This window comes from Oryza glaberrima, chromosome 5 (assembly GCF_000147395.1).
Source record: "Oryza glaberrima chromosome 5, OglaRS2, whole genome shotgun sequence".
NCBI classification, from domain to species: domain Eukaryota; kingdom Viridiplantae; phylum Streptophyta; class Magnoliopsida; order Poales; family Poaceae; genus Oryza; species Oryza glaberrima.
The window spans coordinates 17,449,117-17,468,235 of NC_068330.1; the positions used below are offsets into that span (position 1 = coordinate 17,449,117).

Genomic DNA, 19,119 nt, shown 5'->3' on the forward strand with positions numbered 1-19,119 from the left:
TATTTTTGGAGCGGCCCTAAAAATCTATTAAGACAAATTTATGAATAGATTTAGTGGATAAATAGATCGACCCTAGCTATTCCCATCCTAAAGCTCTAGTCATCCGACACTATCATTGAGCTTGAGCTTCTCGCCAATTCAATGTGCTAGTTGAAAATTAGAAATACAAACTATCCTTCGAGTTCTTCGGAAGGTTGAGTTGCTTGATCAGTAATGTGAAGGAATTTGAAAGGAGATGAGTCATGCACTTATGCTCAACCTCAATTACATATGAGCCAAGCTTTTGCTCTTTGTGTGTTGCTCCTGCTCGAGCTACACTACCGTGCTTTGAGCTATAGAGAGAGAGAGTCTTTGAGGAAGAAGAAGAGGGTCCAAATTGAACCAACATATAGAGAAACCTGGCCCAAAATGAAAAGTTTGGTTTACACCTAGTTCAAGTTGCAACTACAGTAATAAAACAGGCCCAAGATACAATTTTCTCTTAAAACTAATTTACACTTGACAATACTCTAATATACGGTAGTGATTAATTTTGACTTTTGAATTTATAAAAACATGAAAAAAATATTATTATGACTCCTAACAGGGTACATCTCGATATTTATTAACTATGAAGTTCAGAAATTTTATGACAATTTAAAATACAAAAATTTGTAATTAACAATTACCATGTTGTAGCTGATGCAGCCTCTTCTTTATAATCTAACCGATATGATTAAAAAAAATGCCCAGCGTATTTAGCATATGAATTTGAAATTTTAATATTTATAATATAGGTGTAATATCTATGCAACACATGGGTTGATGATTAGTCTTCTTAAAAGCATTTGAGAGTTTATGCCTTATCTATATCGATAGCAGATAATTAAGGTTTTTATGTCTTTTTTTCCTCAAGCCATAAAAAGCTCTCTATGGTGCAAATTACTTATAGTAAAAAATAAATAATTGTCAAAGTCATTTAGATACAAATGAAACACATCTTAAATTTTATTTGACATGTCATACAATATTCCCGCATGCGATGATTTTAAATAATTATGCTAATCCTATTTTACTATAAAGTTATCCCCCACTAACTCCCTAAGCTTAACATGCAAAGATGCCACATCATCATCCACTAATTAACAAGATGCCACATCATCATCTACTAACAATCATCATGTTTAAATATCATGCAAACATGCTATATCTTTATAGTTTTTATAATTTAGGAGCTTTTCAAATACAAACATGTTAAATTATCATACAACATAATTCACATAATGTTTCAATGTATATCTTTATTATATTTTATGATATCCTATATACTTATATAGTTCATCCTCATTTAGTTAGTGCTTAAATGATTAATCTATGGTCCAAATTATCTTTCTCCTTTTTTCCTCTAATTAAGTCGTATCACATCAATTGTTTTTAACCTTTAGATGATTAATCTACGGTCCAAACTATATCCCTACTTTTCTTCTTCCATAAAGTCATACCACCTTACTTTTTACGTTTGAATCACCATTCTACTATTTAAGTTTAAATTATCATAAATCACATTAATTTACTTAATCTGATGTTATCTAACTATCTTGCACGTTATTTTTTTTAACATACTAAATTCCCGCAGCAATGCGCGGGGTTTCACCTAGTCTAGAGAGTTTGTTTGCATACAGATAATTAATCAGGTGATCATCCACAAGATAATCAATGCATACATCGGAGCAGATGCGATGAGACGACGATCATCTCCGAAATACCCATCATACCTCAGTATCAGCAGCAGTACTTGTGAAGTTGTGATTCGTCACGGTATGCACACTCGACGTACCGAGAGTACGAGACACGGCAGGCAGGCTATAGCTGGTCCAAAGCTTTCCCTGTCAAATCTCACTCGTGACGACGTGATCTCGTCTTGGGACCGATCCCCGTATCACTCGCTGCCTAGCTCGCTGGGGCATATGCAGCGCTTACCACACCACCCTTTCGTCCCTCCCTTCCTTCTGGTTCGGCGGCTAGCGTCGACCACGCGGCCACGTAGGCACGTAGCCCCGGCCCCGGGGGTACATAGCCGGGGGCGTTGCATTCTGCGTGGCTGCGATCGCGACGCACATGCACGGGTGACGGTGTGGCGGGGGTGGCACACACCAAAGGAAAAAGTGCACGCAAGGTCCCTCAACTTGTTAGTCAGATACAAAATCGTCCCTCAACCGTAAAACCGGACATCCGGCGTCCCTCAACTTATAAAACCGGTCACAATTGGTCCTTCGGTGGTTTTGACCCCGGTTTTGTCTTACATGGTGGCTGACTCAGCGTGGACTCTACATGTCAGGATGCCACGTCATCCCTCCCTTCCTCCTCTCTCTCCCTCTCTCACTTCTCTCCTCTTGGGCAGGTCATGCCGTGACGCGCGTCGAGTGCCGCGGCCACCACCACTGCGACCTGCGGCAGCGAGGGGCAGGCGCAGCGTAGCGGGACGCTGAGGTTGTCGCCGGTGACGAAGCCGATGGCTGGTGCTGCTGCTCGTCGTCGTCTCCTTCGTCGACAACTTACCGGAGCACGCCGGGTTCGACGGGGTGCCCGCGAGCACCATTGCCGCGAGCTCAACCACAAGGTGCTAGAGCTTGCCCCGTGCACCGTCGGCATCTTCACCGACCGCCCGTTCTGGAGGGGCGGCGCCAGCTTCCAGTTGCTGACCAAGATATCAACAAGAGAAGAGACGACGGCAGCGAGGAACCAAGGCGACCAGAAGGTGGGGACCCAGATCGTCGCCGTCTTCCTCGGCGGCCCCGACGACCGGGAGTCGGTGGTGTTCGCGTGCTGCCTCACCAAGAACGACGACGCCATCAGGCTGACCGTCACGCACGACGGCATCGCCAACGCTGCATGTGTTGGGTTTGGTCCCACATCGGTAATTGATGATGGGGGAGCACGACTTAAAAGGTGGGGACGGTCCTCACCCAATAGACTAGTCTTTTGGGTTGTGTAGGCCCAGGACCTAAAGTTGTGGCTCCGATTAGGCCTGTGGTGGAGTAACCACATGCATGCTCCACTCGATCCAACCGACTTGCTCCAACTAGCTCATGCAACACATGCACGTGCTAGCATAGCACAAAGCCTTGGCTAACTAACTAACTAATTAATCATGCATGCTGTTAGAGTGCGCAATGTGACCTGGGTGGCCCACGGGCCGGGCTGCGCACTCTAACAGCATGCATGATTAATTAGTTAGTTAGTTAGCCAAGGCTTTGTGCTATGCTAGCACGTGCATGTGTTGCATGAGCTAGTTGGAGTAAGTCGGTTGGATCGAGTGGAGCCCCAAGTCGGTTGGATCGAGTGGAGCCCCGGACCGGCTACTGGCAGTGGGAGAACCACCACCGCCGGCCGGAGCTGCTAGTGGCCGCCTCGCCATCTCCATCAGCAGCTACGGCGATAGCTAGATCTCCTCTCCGCCGTTGGCCGCGTCGACCCTCTTCCCCGCCGCGCCGATGAAGCTGCTGCCGCTGCATCGGCCCTTGGACCTCCTCTCCGTCGTGCTCCTTCTTCGCTAGCCGCCGGCCCTCCCCTCTGCCGCGCCGCCCGCGCCACCGTGCATTGCCGCCTCACCCTGACGACGACCGCCGCACCCCTCCCCGCGCGACGGCAGCCATCGGCGGCTCCGCCCGTCCCATCGGCCCTCCTCTCCACGCCACACCTTCCCCGTCAGCCGCCGGCCACGCCGGCCCTCCTCCACGCCACGTCGAAGATGCTGCCGCCATCCATGCCTTGAGGAAAAAGGAGAGAGGAAGGGAGAGAACAGGGGAAAAAGAGAAAGGGTGGTGACGTGGTCTATCTGACATGTGGGGCCCACATGGGTCCCACGCTGAGTCAGGCGCCACGTGGGACCAAACCGGGGTCAAAACCGCTGAGGGATCTGTTGTGACCGGTTTTGTAAATTGGGGGACGTCGGATGTCCGGTTTTACAGTTAGGGGACGATTTTGTATCTCGCTAACAAGTTGAGGGACCTTCGGTGTACTTTTTCCCACACCAAAACTCTGTTTCTTGGGCCTTTTGGGCATATGGGCCGCGTCGCGGATGAGATTATGGGGAACGTTACATGGGCTCTCCCTGTCTTTCCGGAAAGAACTGGGCCTGGACATGGTCCGCTGCCCCTAAGCATGGTCAATTTTGTTCGGAAAAGTACACCGAAGATCCCTCATCTTGGTACCGAATTACAAAATCATCCCTCAACCGAAAAATCACATACAATATATCTCTCAACTTATAAAATCAGTGCAAACTAATCTCTCGGTGGCATTGGGACGCGCCTATGGATCGGTTGCCCGATTCGGGCTGGGGAAATCGGGCGCTGATGTCAGCACCCGATTTATGTGCAAAACTACTTTAAAACTAATTTTTCTCTTAAATTACTTATCCAAATCATGATCCGATTGTACCATTAAATTCGTTGAAATTAAATCTTCAAAACAAGACCACACATGGATATATTCCGACGAAAAAAAATTAGCTTATTATTGAATTATTTTTAAATGTAACACGATGTTCCACCAGGTATATCGGAATTGTTTCACTAAGTAGAGCGAAAATGTTTCACTCGTTTAAATCGGATGTTGTTTCACCTTATATAAAAATAATGTTTCAGCAAGTAGCGAAAGAATATTTTAGTTCACTACAACATTTGATCCATACATAGTGAAACATTGTGAGGACACTAGGTGAAACATTTTTTTATGGAACAAAAAATGAAACGAATTTCCTTAATATGGGGTTTCTAAAATATGTGGGTTTTTTTTGTTGCAATGGAATGTTTTAGTTCACTGCAATATTCGATCTATATATAGTGAAACATTGTGAGTACATTAGGTGAAATATTTTTTGTGGAACAAAAAAAAGAAAATAAATTCCTTTAATAGAGAGTTTTCAAAATATATGGGTGATTTGTTGTAACGACGCTTCCATAATATCAAAATCCACTGCAACATTTGATCCGTACATAGTGAAACATCACGAGTACACTAGCTGAAACATCGTAAAACTATTGATTGAAACATCAAAAGAACCATATGCAGCATTCTAAAAAAATATCAATAAAAAAGCTAAAATATTTTTTTGTCGAAATATAATCATGTGTGGTCTTGTTATAAAGATTTAATTGCAACGAATACAACGGCGTGATCGGATCGTAGATTGGATAATTAGTTTAGGAGAAAAATCATTTTAAAGCTATTTAAAATACTTAGTACGTGGTCCGAGGTGTCCGATTTTTTGTTCGGACACTCGGGCACCCGGCGTGCAGCATTTTCGGTGGTATTGTCTCCGGTTTTAGTTGATGTGGCAGCTGAGTCAGCATGTTCACGCGTCAGTGACTACTTCCCCTCTCCTCACTAGTCACCACCTCTATTCCTCTCTTGCCAAACGCTTGGCGCCACCGCGCGAAGTAGGGGAAGATAGCGGCATTGATGTCGTTGCGGAAACGGCGCGAAAGTCGGTGTTGCGGAGGTACGGGCAGCAGCCGCCGACAAGCTAGGCTGCCCCGAGGAAGGGGCCACCGCCTCCTGGCGCGCGGCGGACAAGGCGGCGGCCATGGACGCAGGCAGTGGACGGTGGAAATGGCGTGGACGTCGGTATTGCGGAGGGGCGCGTGACAGCTGCCGGCGAGCGAGACTACACCAGGGAAGGGCTAGCCCCCGCGCACAGCAGACAAGGCGGTGGCCATGGACGTGGGCACATGCGATGACCTCGGCAACGAGTTTTCCTCCTCCCGCTGCCACGTAGCACTGTTGTCCCTCGCCGCCGGTGCGCCTCCTGCTTTGGGCGACGTCTCCCCGTTCTCCTCTCCTCAGTTGCTACCGCAAGTGGAGTGAGGGGTCTCGAGCACCGCCGCTACCTCGCTCCTCCTCCGCCGCTAAGACGTTGTCCCTGACCTCGCCTCGTCGGATCCGCAAACACCGTGAACCTTGACGACACCAGTTTGACTTTAACCGAACATCTTATAATCTTAAATGGAGGAAGTATCTTGTTGGAAACACACTATTGATTCTGAGCTGTTAGCGAGGTCGTTGAGCCCTAATTTCTTCCATAAGTATGTTCCTGGTTGACATCTGGCCAGACTGTGATCTGCTGTTTCAAAGGCAGGGCATTGCGGAGGGCATAGGTCACAATGGGGAGAGTCAATCCATTTTTTCTTCATCATATTGCCATATTGGCATTAGTGTTTAATATCTGTCTCTCAAAGCTAAAGCACATAATGTCTCATGAAAGGTTAACAGCACCATTCTAAAAAAAAAAGGTTAACAGCTGATATGCATTCGAGGTGGAGCGTTGTTTGCAAGGGGACAGAGCTCTTTGGTCAGGTGACCGTGACTCTGAATTGGGGGAGAAATCATTCAGAAACAGCTGCATATCTTGTAGCTCTAGCTGTCTTGGTGAGAAGGGTTTGGAAATTTGGATGCAGTTGTATGTGCCAAGACTTAATGACAAATTATCATGAGTCACTCGGAGAGGAGTCACTGAGGGCATGTTTGGTTGTTGCCTAATGTTACCCCTTGCCACAAGCCCACAACTCAACTCGTCCTTGTTTAACATTACACAACATGTTTGCCATGTTGGTGGACCACTGGGCCCCTAGCCTGTACTACTACCGGACTTCGATAGAAGACGAATTGACTTGCTGCTGCCGACTGCTAGTCGAAGTCTTTCATTAAACAAGTAGGATTTGCGAGATCTATTGCTCTGAACTAGGTCCCGTATAATTTCCTTCCCCACCGGGAGCTCCGTCCTGCACTCACTCACGCAGTCACGCCGCTTGGTCTGTTGTCTTTGTGCATCTCCGTTCCTTCGTGCTTCGCTGTTCCCAAATCCCAATACCAGCCACGCCGGGTTAGTTCACTGACCCACCCGAAGCTTACACTGTTGCAGTCTAAATATGTTGCCACTTGCTGTCTTGCCATGTGCCGAAAGACAACATGGGTCACTCCAGTATCTAGTTTACTTATCCATAGACCACAGCTGTTGAATTGTGTGATCGGCTACTAGTACATCACCGCTCGTGATTCAGTACGTACACCGCGGTAACTGGTAAGGAGGATTCGCATCGTCGACAATGGCGGCTGCAGCGGTGGCTGACGAAAATGGGTCGCCCAAGAAGACGAAGCAGGGTGGCTTCAAGACATTGCCATTCATACTAGGTGATCCTCCTCGTAACCTCGTTTACACTTCCATATCTTGGTTTGGTTCTTGATGGAATTTTCGTTCAGTGCAAGTACTGCATCTCAAGTGTTCGATTCGTGTTCTGAGAGTACACTACTCTGTCAATGCAGCGAACGAGGTGTGCGACAGGTTCGCCACGGTCGGATTCAACGCGAACATGATCACGTACCTGACACAGCAGCTGCACCTGCCGCTGGTGGAGGCCTCGAACCTCCTCACCAACTTCACCGGCACGGCGGCGTTCACCCCGGTGCTGGGCGCGATCGCCGCCGACTCCTTCGCCGGCCGCTTCTGGACCATCGCCGGCGGCGGCGTGCTGTACCAGATCGGCATGCTCGGCCTCGTCGTGTCCGCTCTCGTCCCTGCCCTCCGCCCCGCGCCGTGCGGCGGCGGCGGCGCCGCGGCCCCGTGCCAGCGCGCGGACGGCGGGCAGCTCGCCATGCTGTACCTGTCGCTGCTCTGCACCGCGCTCGGGTCCGGCGGCATCCGGCCGTGCGTGGTGGCGTTCGGCGCCGACCAGTTCGGCCTCGGCGGGAGGCGCCCCGGCGGCGAGCAGAAGTGGAGCTACTTCAACCTCTACTTCTTCAGCATGGGGCTCGCCGTGCTGCTCGCCGTGACGGTGGTGGTGTACATCCAGGAGACCGTGGGGTGGGGGTGGGGGTTCGGGATCCCGGCCATCGCCATGTTCGTCTCCGTGCTATCCTTCGTCGTCGGGTACCCGCTCTACGTGAAGGTGAAGCCCGAAGGGAGCCCCTTCAAGCGGCTTGTGCAGGTCGTCGTCGCCGCGTTCAAGAAGATCAAGGTGCCCGTGCCTGACGACTCCGGCGAGCTCTACCACAACAAGGAGCTGGACGCCGCCATCGCCGCCGACGGGAGGCTGCTCCACTCCGACCAGCTCAGGCAAGCATTTTCAATGCATCGATCTCTGTGTCCTTTACATGTGGTTCGTTGTTTATTTTGACGCAATTCAACGTGTCAGAGAGTTAATAACGTGTTTCCCGCGCGTACTTAACTTGCCCCACCACGTGAAGGTTCTTGGATCGAGCGGCGATCGTGACGGCGGGGGACATCGCCGGCTCCGGCGAGCCGAACCTGTGGCGGGTGTCGACGGTGCACCGCGTGGAGGAGCTCAAGTCCATCGTCCGCATGCTGCCGCTGTGGGCGGCCAGCATCACGGCCATCGCCGCCGGGTCGCACAACTTCACCTTCGCCATCCAGCAGGCGCGCACCATGGACCGCCACCTCACGCCGCGCTTCCAGATCCCGCCGGCGACCATGATCATCTTCACCACGCTGACCATGCTCGTCAGCCTCGCGCTCTACGACCGCGTCTTCGTCCCCGTGGCGCGCCGCTACACCGGCCGGCGGTCGGGCATCACCTACTTCCAGCGCATGGGCGCCGGCTTCGCGGTCGCTGCGCTGGGCGTCCTCGCCGGCGCGCTCGTCGAGGCCAAGCGGCGCGCTGCGGCGGCCGAGCACGGCCTGATCGACACCCCCGGCGCCGTCGTGCCGGTCAGCGTGTTCTGGCTTGTCCCGCAGTACGCGCTCCACGGCGTGGGCGACGCGCTCGCCACGGTGGGGCACATGGAGTTCCTCTACGACCAGTCGCCGGAGAGCATGCGGAGCTCGGCGGCGGCGCTGTTCTGGGTCGCCGGCTCCCTCGGCAACTACCTGGGCACGGTGCTGGTCACGGTGGTGCAGAGCGCCAGCAGAGGGGAGTGGCTCCAGGACAACATCAACAGGGGGAGGCTGGACTACTACTACTGGCTCGTCACCTTCCTCTTGGTGCTCAACCTCGCCTACTACTTCGTTTGCTTCCATTTTTACACCTTGAAGTCGTTCGAGGTGGACGCCGGAGACGAGGCGCAACGGCGGCGAGATGTTGCCGGGAGTGCAGAAGGAAAGACTGAGCTCTCTGCTGGTTGTGTTGTTGCGTCAAGAAATGGGGTGTTGTAAGCTAGCATAATTAGGGAGTGACTAATTGACATCAGTGAAGTAATTTGGTCAGAGCTATCTTTCTTTTAGCGAGTTCATATTCAATCAAATATTTTTCTGGCATACGATCAGAAATTATTTTTTTCCGGGATAAATTGATACATCTCGCCTTGATATTTTACTTGTTTATGTAAACACTGATCAAACAGAGAAAATCCTTTGAGGACATGGGCATATACACTTCTTGTTCTTGAATATATGACACACAAAAATACGTTCTTCTATTTGCCAGAGAGTTCATAAAATCTCGGCAATTTATATGGTGAGATCAAAGCATAAACCATCTATGTAGTAAAAGTGAACATATTATTCTGTTCCAATCCGGCAAGGGGATTGAAACGCACATTCTACTTCAAGGTTCCTCCTTTCTTGCCATCGCCCTCGTTGCCATTTCCACGGTAGAGCTCGAGCTCCTCCTCAGGTTTCACCGTCTCCAATGGCTTGAAGGTGTAGTACCTGACGCAGACGAAGTAGTAGATGAGGTTGAGCCCCTGCAAGCCGAAGACGAGCCAGTAGTAGCTGTCCAGCTTGGCTCGGTTGAGGTTGTCCTGCAGCCACTGCCCGCTCCGCTGCGTCTTGGCGTGGATGATGGTGACGAGCAGCGTGCCTAGGTAGCTGCCGATCGACATGGTGAGCCAGTAGAGCGCCGCCGCGGTGCTCCGCATGCTCTCCGGCGCCTGGTCGTAGAGGAACTCCATGCGGCCGACGTCCATGAAGGCGTCGGCGACGCCGTGGATGGCGTACTGCGGCACCAGCCAGAAGACGCTGATGGGCAGCGAGCTGCCCTTGGGCGCGTCGAGCATGCCGCTCGCCGCGGCCACGGACTTGCGGCGACTCTCCACGACCGCGGCCACCGCGTTGGCGAGCATGGCAATGGTCATGCCCACGCCGGCGCGCTGGAGGTGGGTGATGCCGTTTGGGTGGCCCGTGAAGCGGCGGAGCACGCGGACGAGGACGCGGTCGTAGAAGGCGAGGGTGAGCAGCATGGCGAGGTTGGTGAAGATGAGCATGGAGGCCGGTGGGATCTTGAAGTGCGGCGTGATGTCGCGGTCCATGGTGCGCGCCTGCTGGATCGCGAAGCTGCTGTTGTGCGACGCCGAGGTCACCAGCAGGATGCCCGCCGCCCAGATGGGCAGCATGCGGAGGATCGACTTGAGCTCCTCGACGCGGTGCACCGTCGACAGCCGCCACAGCTTCGGCTCGCCGGACGGCAGCACGTCGCCGTCCGTGATAATGGCCGCCTTGTCAAAGAACCTTTGCAAGAACAAACAGTTGATTAATTAGCCCCTAATCGCATCGCCTGTTCGCCGCTTGCTATAGGAGTTCAACTTACTTTAGCTGATCGGTGTGGAGAAGACGGCCGGTGGTGGAGATGCCGGCGTCGAGCACCTTGTCCTCGTAGAGGCGGCTTGGCTCCGGCATGACGGCTTTCCTCTTCTTGAAGGCGGCGGCTGCGACCTGCGCCAGCCGGACCAGGGGGCTGCCGGCGGGAGGCATCTTGACGTACATCGAGTAGCCGGACACGAAGGCGATCACGGCGGCGAACATGGCGATGGTGGGCACGCCGAGGCCCCACCCCCACCCGACGTTCTCCTGGATGTACACGATGACGGTGACGGCGGTGAGCTTGGCGAGCTCGATGCCGAAGAAGTAGAGGTTGAAGAAGCTCCACTTGGGCCCCTTGCGCCCGCGGCGCCCGCGCGCGCCCGCGTCGAGCTCGAGCTGGTCGGCGCCGAACGCCATGACGCAGGGGCGCGTGCCGCCGGTGCCGATGGAGGTGAAGAGCAGCGAGGCGTAGAGCACGGCGATCTGGGAGGACGAGGCGCGCTGGCAGTCGGCGGCGTGCTTGGCGCAGGGCGGCGGGCGGAGCGAGGGGAGCGCGGCGGAGAGGGTGAGGAAGACCATGCCGAGCTGGTAGATGACGGAGCCGAACGTGATGGTCCAGAACCTGCCGGCGAAGGAGTCGGCGATGAGGCCGCCGACGAGCGGGGTGAGGTTGGCGGTGCCGTGGAAGTTGGTCAGCGTGTTGGAGGCGTCGACGAGGGGGAGGTGCAGCTGCAGGGTGAGGTACGTGATCAGGTTGGAGCTGAACCCCACATTCGCGAGCCGGTCGCAGAAGTCGTTCGCTGCATTCGGTGAGGGATGGCGGGAAATGTTACAACTTCAAAAATTGTTGAGAGCCAGTTCTAAAATAAACACAACAATTTCCTCCTCTAGTCCCTGTTTAGAAAAGGAGAAATTTACGGTTTCTTGAGAGTTATTAAGAGCTAGCTACAAAAAATTTTATTGTAAATTTTCATACATTGTACTGTCGGAGGTACCAAAGTATGTAAAATCACTCCATATTCGACTTAAGAAATTAGGGAAAATATAAGCTTGCAATGGACTTTGCTCATTTTGACATGCTTTTTTAACACCGTTAAGGCGTTAAGTTCTCTCTGAATGGAATAAGGGCGAACACAAGTTTCGGTTAAAAACACATGAGGACAAAATCACAATTGAAAACAGTGGTAAGAATACCATTTCCCTTTTGAGAAATAGCATTTTTACGGTCCAGCAATTTGTACCTCCTGATACCGGTACCTGTAGGTACCAAAAAAATCGAACCGTTCAATTTCAGAGGGGTACGATCATGAGGAAAAATAGCGGAGGAGGAGATGGCGGCGGGGGTGGTGGAGGCGACACCGCGATGGAGGAGGAGGAGGAGATGGCGACCGCGGAGTAGGCGCCGGTGAAGAAGGTGGCAGCCACGGCGGTAGCAAAGCAGCACTTGTGGAGGAGGTGGTGGCAGCAAGGGCGGTGACGCAACGGAGGAGGCGCCGACAAAGGAGGAGCTGGTGGCGGAGGAGATGCGGCACGATGGCTGGGAAGGAGACGGCGCACACCTCTAGCTCTATCCATCCGCACGCGAAATTACATTCTTGCCCCTCCACCTCTATTCACCGCGAAGTACCAAATCAGAGGCAGAAGTGGTACCTGGCGGTACCTAATTCCGTCAGCTGTTGGATCTGCTCGATCCAACGGCCACGATTTGATACCGTCAGGTACTGTTGGATGGTAAAAATCCTCTTTGAGAAAACGCTATATTCTTTTAGATAGCTAAGTTTGAACCTACACTGCAAAGTAATGCATACTGAAATTTCCGTTCCACTATACTTTAGTACTCATTCTGTGTGAAAAAATGTCTGTATTTTTTTTCGCCAAGCCGTCAAATGTTTGATAGAAATGTTTCATTGTTTTATTAAAAAGTTTGTGGAAAATTTGCTCTCAGTCCCTTGATAGAAAATGCAAACCTGATAAACTCAGAATTATATATATATATATAAAGGGAGGTGTCGAGCTCGTATGTATATTCTATCATTCTCGTGTTTGTTTCTGGTGAAGGGTGTCATGTACTCATACCTAATTGTCGAGCTCTTTTTATATTCATCACAAATATCTGGAGATTCCTTCTCTTATACAGTAGTTAAGTATAGAAATGGGGCCTTTTCCAGCCCTAGTTAAAAAAAAAAAGTAGTTAAGTAGCAATTCAAAACAAGGGAAACTTTGTTACAGTTTTAGCCCTTCATTTCCCTCAAAAAAGTTTTAGCCCTTCATATATACGAGTAAAAGGATATTTGGATATTTGACAAAATAGGCTGCTTGAATTTAGTGGTCGTGAAAGCTTTGCCATAGATCTGATTCTGATTCTGCACGTAGCAACAGTAGTGATATCGTTTTTTTACAAGGTCGCAACCACATGAGAGCTACTGTTTGGCATTTTTAGGACTTGGGCTATGCGTAAAGATGATCCTTGATGCTGTTCGACAGGTCGGGTTCTTGGGCGTCAGTCCAAAGAAAACGTCATTTCGTTTCCTACAAGCTCATGGAACCGTGCAATTTGTCTTCGAATGTCGTTTTGACTAGTAGACACCTTGTTTGATTACATGACCTCAGAATTAATTCCTACTCTATGCAGCTGCAGCCTGGTGGTATCCAGCTAGCCCAAGATCCCCAAGAACACCGAGATGGAATTAAACAAAAATCTTTTGGATCAATCTTTGCCAAACTACTAATTTTAATGATCTAATCATTCATGTTCTGATGTGATCATGTGAGCCTGATCACGCAAAGAAAAGAAGCAGCATTTGTGAAGCAAAGATACTAAAATCAGATTACCTAGGATGAACGGCATGGTCCTGAAGCCTCCCTGCTTCGGCTTCTTCACCGCCACCACGTCCACGGCCTTCTCCTCTCCTCTTCCATCCTCCGCCATTGTTCTTCTCCCTCCTCCTCTGCAGGTGAAGCTTCACAGTTGCAGCAGCCTCTGCTCTCTCTCTCTCTCTCTCTCTCTCTCTCTCTCTACCCAGGAGCAATGAGCTTTCAGTAGCGTGTGAGAAATGGAGATGCTTTTTATAAAGGGCTCGCGCGAGGTTGAGACTATTGGATTTTGGAGCTTCAGAGATATGGCCGTGCCCTGAAATGTCCCTGGGAAAGAACAGGCTCCACCACCACTTGATGATTGAGATGCGACGCCATTGAGGCTCAGCATCCACTGCAGAGTAGTCAGAATCGAACGGCATCAAATCTCTCCACTATAAGCAAGTACTAACGGTTTTTTATTTCTGATCCATATGGATTATCTCATTACATGTTGTCTGATTTATAGTCAATATCACTTTGCAAATCTTGCAGGAAATGCGCAATCAGCATGTCTAATCATTTGCTCAAGATTAGTCTCAACTCTCAAGTGGTGGGATATGTTGTGTCACATCTCACCAGTAACTAAGAGGAAGAGGAATAGAGGATCCTTGGAGATCTGATCATAACTTGGTGGAATGTTTGGCTTCAACGTAACCTTAGAATTTTCCAACATATTTGGCTAAACGAAAACCAGGTGGCTTTCTTGATACAGGAAATTATAAGTGAATAGCTCTTTCCAAAAGGCCCATGTGATAGCCTTAAAGGGATTACGAGTCAATGTATCTGTGGAGTTTATATCCATAGCAATAGCTGTTTTAGTTGCTTCCTCTGTCTTTTGGCCCTTGGCCTTTGGCTTTTGATTGTACTGTGAACAATTTTGTTTCTACTGCTTCTAATATATTCGGTAAGTCTTTTGCCGCTTTTTGTTAAAAAAAAAGTCTCAACTCTCAAGTTCAACTACAACCAAAGGCAAAGATGTTTTTTTTTCTTTTTTTCTTTAAGTAAATGTATTTATTTTCCTTTTGTTACTTTTGACATCATTACATATCACAATCATACTAGGGGCACTCACAGTGTAAGCTACCCAAAATGACAAACCTCAGGTTAAGGTCACACCTCCTCTCCCAGACAACCCCTAAGGGGTTGTTTGGTTTGCTCCTAAAGTTTGCCAAAGGTTACCATACCTCATGTTCGGCAAGTTTGACCAAGTTAGTATATTGTTTGGTTCATAGCCACACTTGTGGCAAGATTCCTTCTTATCTATTTGGGCCCCACATGTCATCAACTCAACAAAGTGTGGCACAATCCAATTTTGCTAGCTAAGGTGTGGCTCACTTTTTGTAAGCCACAACTTAGGCAAGTGTGGCACAAATAGTATGGTGAATGGTGGCAAACTTAGTATAGCATCCAAACAGCCCCTTAGCTTTTTCCTGTCATCTTCTATTTTAGTCCTCACATGTTTTCAAACTACATATCATATAAAATTTAGCACTAAACACCCTAAAATCTAAAAACTAGTATAAAATTTCTCCCCCTCCCTCAATCTCTCTGTTCCCCAATCCACCACAAACAGCGAAGCCGGCGGCTCCTCCCAACTGGCGGCTCGGAAGGCGACAGCGGCGGCGTGAGAGCTCACTGGGCCCCTCCAATCCTGGCGGTGGCTCAACGACGAATCCGGCACCGCGCGAGTGGCGAAGGGGGGGGGGGGGGGGGGCGACGACAGATCCACGGTGCCGTGGAGGCCATGGACGCGGCGATGGTGTCCTCGGTCTCGTCTCCACGGCGTGGGAGCGGAGGACGGCGACGAACTTGGCGAAGCGGAGCGAAGCGCGAGGACGACGACGAGGTCCGTGACGCGGAGCGGGAGATGACGACGAGGTCAGTGGCACAGGAGCGGGATATGGCAACGAGGTTGGCGGCGCAGGAGCGGGGGACAGCGACGAGCTCACCAGCGTCACTGCATCAAGTTTCCCTGGCGACGAATCGAGTAAGCTCGCCGGAGTGGGTCTACCTCCTCGCCCTAGTCCTCTCCTCGCTCATTCCTCTCCGCCCATTCCTCCCTTGCCTTTGCCGCAACCCGACCTGCCCCCGCCGCTTTTTCACGTCCTTCGGCTTCTCCCCTTCCTCGTCGGCACTCGGCAGCGTCGCCGGCGAGCTCCAAGCCCGCTCGGATCTTGGCAATGGCGGCGCAGGTTGGCGGGGAAGAATGGGGAAGATTTGGGAGTAGCAACAGAGAGGGGACCACACGCACTTTCTTTTTCGGGCGTGAGGAACCCGGACCCTAGCTAGGAGGCGCAAACCTTGCAAGGGCACAGGACCCACCTCTTTTTTTTCCTCCACATCAACATTCAACAACTAGGTAACGCTCCACGTAGAAGCATTATGAAAGGCTTAATGGAGAAGTAAAATATGACCATGCCCTAGGACTACAATTCTCATGTGAACATGAGTGATCTCGCACTCCTGTACAATTAGGATAACGTTTTTTAGGAAACTGTTTTGTCTGATTTGTTAGCGTTATCAGCTTTTCTTTTTCCCTAAATCCTTAACTGATCAGCGTGATTACGAGTGACAGAAATCCACAAGCTACCGGGCGTCACTACCGTCACCGTCGACGGCGACGGCTCGGCGTGCAGTGAGCAGTGAGCAGTGAGCAGCTAGCGCAGTTGCAGCACCACCACTGCAGGTCTGCAGCAGATAGCAGAGATTGTGATCTTTTCTGCTGGTCTGCTAGCCACTCTGGCAGAAATGAGACGGGACACTATTGCTACTTGCTTCCTCTGTCAGTTGCCGGTAACTTGCTACATGGTCCTGTGCATCATGTCCTGCCTCTAGGTGCCACTTCCGGCGATTGAGAAGAATTGCAAGGGTCAACCCCTTTACTTCAAGTTTGTTGCCGATTGGGGTATATGTGAGTGAGAGGCAGAGATATTTCTGCTGCAGTACGTACCAAGTACACCCTCATCCCAAAATAAGTTCTTTTTGGTTGTTTTGTCTAACACAACAGATAAATTATCAACAATGTCTTATTTAAAAAATTTATGAAAAAAATAAAAAAATAAGTCACACATAAAGTAATATTCATATTTAATCATCTAATAACAATAAAAATATAATCATAACAGTTTTTTAAATAAGACGAACGGTCACACGTTGAAAAAAAAATTCCATAAATAGACTTATTTTGGAACGGAAGGTATACTACTCTCTGAAGCACATCTTGGTCCAGATTTTGAAACAGATTGTTGAGTAGATTATTGCTACCGATTATCTATTTAATTATATGGATAAATTGAATATTTTTGATAAATAAATTTAACAAATAACTTAAAAAAGTCGTTTAAATAATACAATAGAAATTTTTTTCTTATAATATATATTTTAAACATGGAGCAAATAATCTGTAAAACAATTCCGTAAATAATTAAGTAAACCTCAGCTTGCAAATTCCTCTAAAATTAAACCCTGAACCTATCTCACTCTCACCGGTTCTCATCCACTGGTTTCTTGAACAGCAGAAGATTATACTCTTTTTTTTTTGGTTAAGCACAGTAAAAGTGCAGCAAGTCAGAACCGAAGAAATGTCTACTACACTGATCAGTTAGGCCGGTACAATCATTCAATCATGTAATGGTCCATTGTGGTACAGGGATAGCACAGTTGGTGTGCAGTGCCTCAAATATTAACAAGCACTCCAAAACGGATGATCGAGAGGCATTTGTTGTCAACACTAGCTAGTTGATAGAAGCCACTATATATATCCTAACATCATTAGATTCAAGCGGCTGCGCATTAGCACTCAGTGATGCTCCTACTGGTAGGCTTTTCGCTGAATTTTCCTTCTTTCTTTCTTTATTTTTTGCATATATATAATATGCTCATTTGGCTACATTTATAGCGACAGCAAAAGCCTGGCCAGAGAAGAAAAAATCCTAAGAAATGCATTGCTTCATTTAAAAAATTCCATGGTAAAAACACGCAAAAATTTCCCCAAACCTAGGCAAGAACGCCGCCAAATGTTTTTTTAATAACCCGCCAAATGTATCCACTACGGCCTTGTTTGGTTTGAAGAAGATTGAGAGTAAATAATTCTACACCATAATAGGTATAAAATAAATCTCCTCCAATCTCTCCTCTTAGCAATTAATCAAACATGGCCTATAAGAAAATGTGCTATATATGGAGCACCACAGGGGAGGATCAGGAGAATATTTCTGGTGCCCTGGAAGCACAAAAGCAATACTCCCTCCATCTACTCCCTCCATCTACTTTTGATAAACATATTTCAAATCTGAAAAAATTACTTTTGATAGGTATATTTCAATCCAACCACCTATCCTCTTAATGACTTTCTCGGATTTAATGAGTGACTCTCCATTCTTCAACATAAGATTGGTTACATGGGCATTGAGAAATGCAAATATTAATGAATCGCTTGTTTACGAAGAATAACTAGGATCATGTTTAAATGGATGATAAGTAGAATTACTTATCCTTGGTCATTGTGCCAAATGAAATATAACTATGAAAAGTAGATGGAAGGAGTACCAAGTACCGTAAAAATGTTCGAATTAAAAAAAAAAGAAACATTAGTGTCTAACCCATGTATTATACTTTCTCCGTTTCAAAATGTAAGACTTTCTAGCATTGCTCATATTCATTTAGATGTTAATAAATCTAGACATATGTGTATGTTTAGATTCATTAACATTTATATGTATGTGGGCAATGCTAGAAAGTCTTACACTGTAAAACAGAGAAAGTATATGCTATTGATATTGATATTATAAATATTAAATTTTAGTCATGTTGACTTTACGAAGTTTAATGACTTGTACCAAATGAAGAGTACGGTACGGCAACCTATTTAATTTTAATTTCAAATTTCGGAACTAAATTAATAATATACTAAGCTGAGAGTAAGGTACGGCAACATATTTATTAATTCCAAACTAGAAAACCTAGTGCATGATATTCGGTATAATCTAGGTTATACCGAGATTAATAGGAGTGTAATTAGGATGTACTCTATCCATAAAATGAGTTAAATGAGTTTAGACAGGTTCATGCCTCACTCAAGATAATAACTCTGCGTTTTGTTGCATGTGACTGGAAAAATACAAATATATATGTGTGTTACACGGGTCTAGAAATATGAATCCTTCCCTGAGAGAATAGTTTTGGAAGAGTGCATGTCTTATTAGTTAAAGTTGTAATAATATTAGTTAAAATTAAATGAAAATGGAGGGAGTATATGTATACAGAAATGCTAAGGGACAGGGTCCCATCTCTGCATCCACAAGCGATATCCTTAATTCCGGATGTTAGCGCCATGGTGGTGGCAAGACGGCGGGTGCACGGTGGACAAGCGGATTTGAGCGAGTCCTTGATGGCACCGGAGATGTTAGGGATGTAGTGTAGGATAAGGGTGTAGAGGTGGATGAGGTTGGCCTCCTGGAAGACGGCGAGGGAGATGACGCGGACTGAGTCTTGATCTTTTCGGCGTCATAACAGATTATTAGTCACCGTAGACATTTTACGTGTCTAGGAAGTAGGAAGCAAAGTGGTAGGGACTACCTGGTGCGGCGCCAATGGAGAGAAGGATCACCTTCACCTTGTTGTCATCGTGGCATTGCAGTTATTTCTTGGCAACCGTCGCTGCACCGGAACAGGGACAGGGACTGCAAGGAAGAGGCGGAAGGAGGAGGCAGTGGAAAAGGAGGAGAAGGAGGTTGAGGAGGAGGCAC

The 19,119-nt window shown here is 48.4% G+C and overlaps 2 protein-coding genes across 2 annotated transcripts; one reads left to right on the forward strand and one right to left on the reverse strand.

Annotated features, from left to right (window-relative positions):
- The first annotated feature begins 7,038 nt into the window (after positions 1–7,038).
- LOC127772508 (protein NRT1/ PTR FAMILY 3.1-like) lies at positions 7,039–9,153 on the forward strand. The gene is made up of 3 exons (XM_052298435.1): positions 7,039–7,173; positions 7,306–8,095; positions 8,227–9,153. The coding sequence occupies exons 1-3, from the start codon at positions 7,089–7,091 to the stop codon at positions 9,149–9,151; spliced, it is 1,800 nt and encodes a 599-aa protein (XP_052154395.1). The 5' UTR covers positions 7,039–7,088; the 3' UTR covers positions 9,152–9,153.
- Positions 9,154–9,269: 116 nt separating this feature from the next.
- LOC127772507 (protein NRT1/ PTR FAMILY 3.1-like) lies at positions 9,270–13,615 on the reverse strand. The gene is made up of 3 exons (XM_052298434.1): positions 13,349–13,615; positions 10,524–11,316; positions 9,270–10,444 (listed from the first exon to the last, which is right to left on the reverse strand). The coding sequence occupies exons 1-3, from the start codon at positions 13,443–13,445 to the stop codon at positions 9,538–9,540; spliced, it is 1,797 nt and encodes a 598-aa protein (XP_052154394.1). The 5' UTR covers positions 13,446–13,615; the 3' UTR covers positions 9,270–9,537.
- Positions 13,616–19,119: the final 5,504 nt, after the last annotated feature.

What these genes read in the sequence shown, in the direction of transcription:
- LOC127772508 (XM_052298435.1), top strand. Translation starts at nt 7,089, where the DNA reads ATGGCGGCTGCAGCGGTGGCTGACGAAAATGGGTCGCCCAAGAAGACG. An exon ending in GACATTGCCATTCATACTAG is followed by an intron (nt 7,174 to 7,305) that starts GTGATCCTCCTC and finishes CTGTCAATGCAG; the next exon opens with CGAACGAGGTGTGCGACAGG. An exon ending in CTCCACTCCGACCAGCTCAG is followed by an intron (nt 8,096 to 8,226) that starts GCAAGCATTTTC and finishes CACCACGTGAAG; the next exon opens with GTTCTTGGATCGAGCGGCGA.
- LOC127772507 (XM_052298434.1), bottom strand. Translation starts at nt 13,445, where the DNA reads ATGGCGGAGGATGGAAGAGGAGAGGAGAAGGCCGTGGACGTGGTGGCG. An exon ending in GACCATGCCGTTCATCCTAG is followed by an intron (nt 11,317 to 13,348) that starts GTAATCTGATTT and finishes CACCGAATGCAG; the next exon opens with CGAACGACTTCTGCGACCGG. An exon ending in CTCCACACCGATCAGCTAAA is followed by an intron (nt 10,445 to 10,523) that starts GTAAGTTGAACT and finishes GTTCTTGCAAAG; the next exon opens with GTTCTTTGACAAGGCGGCCA.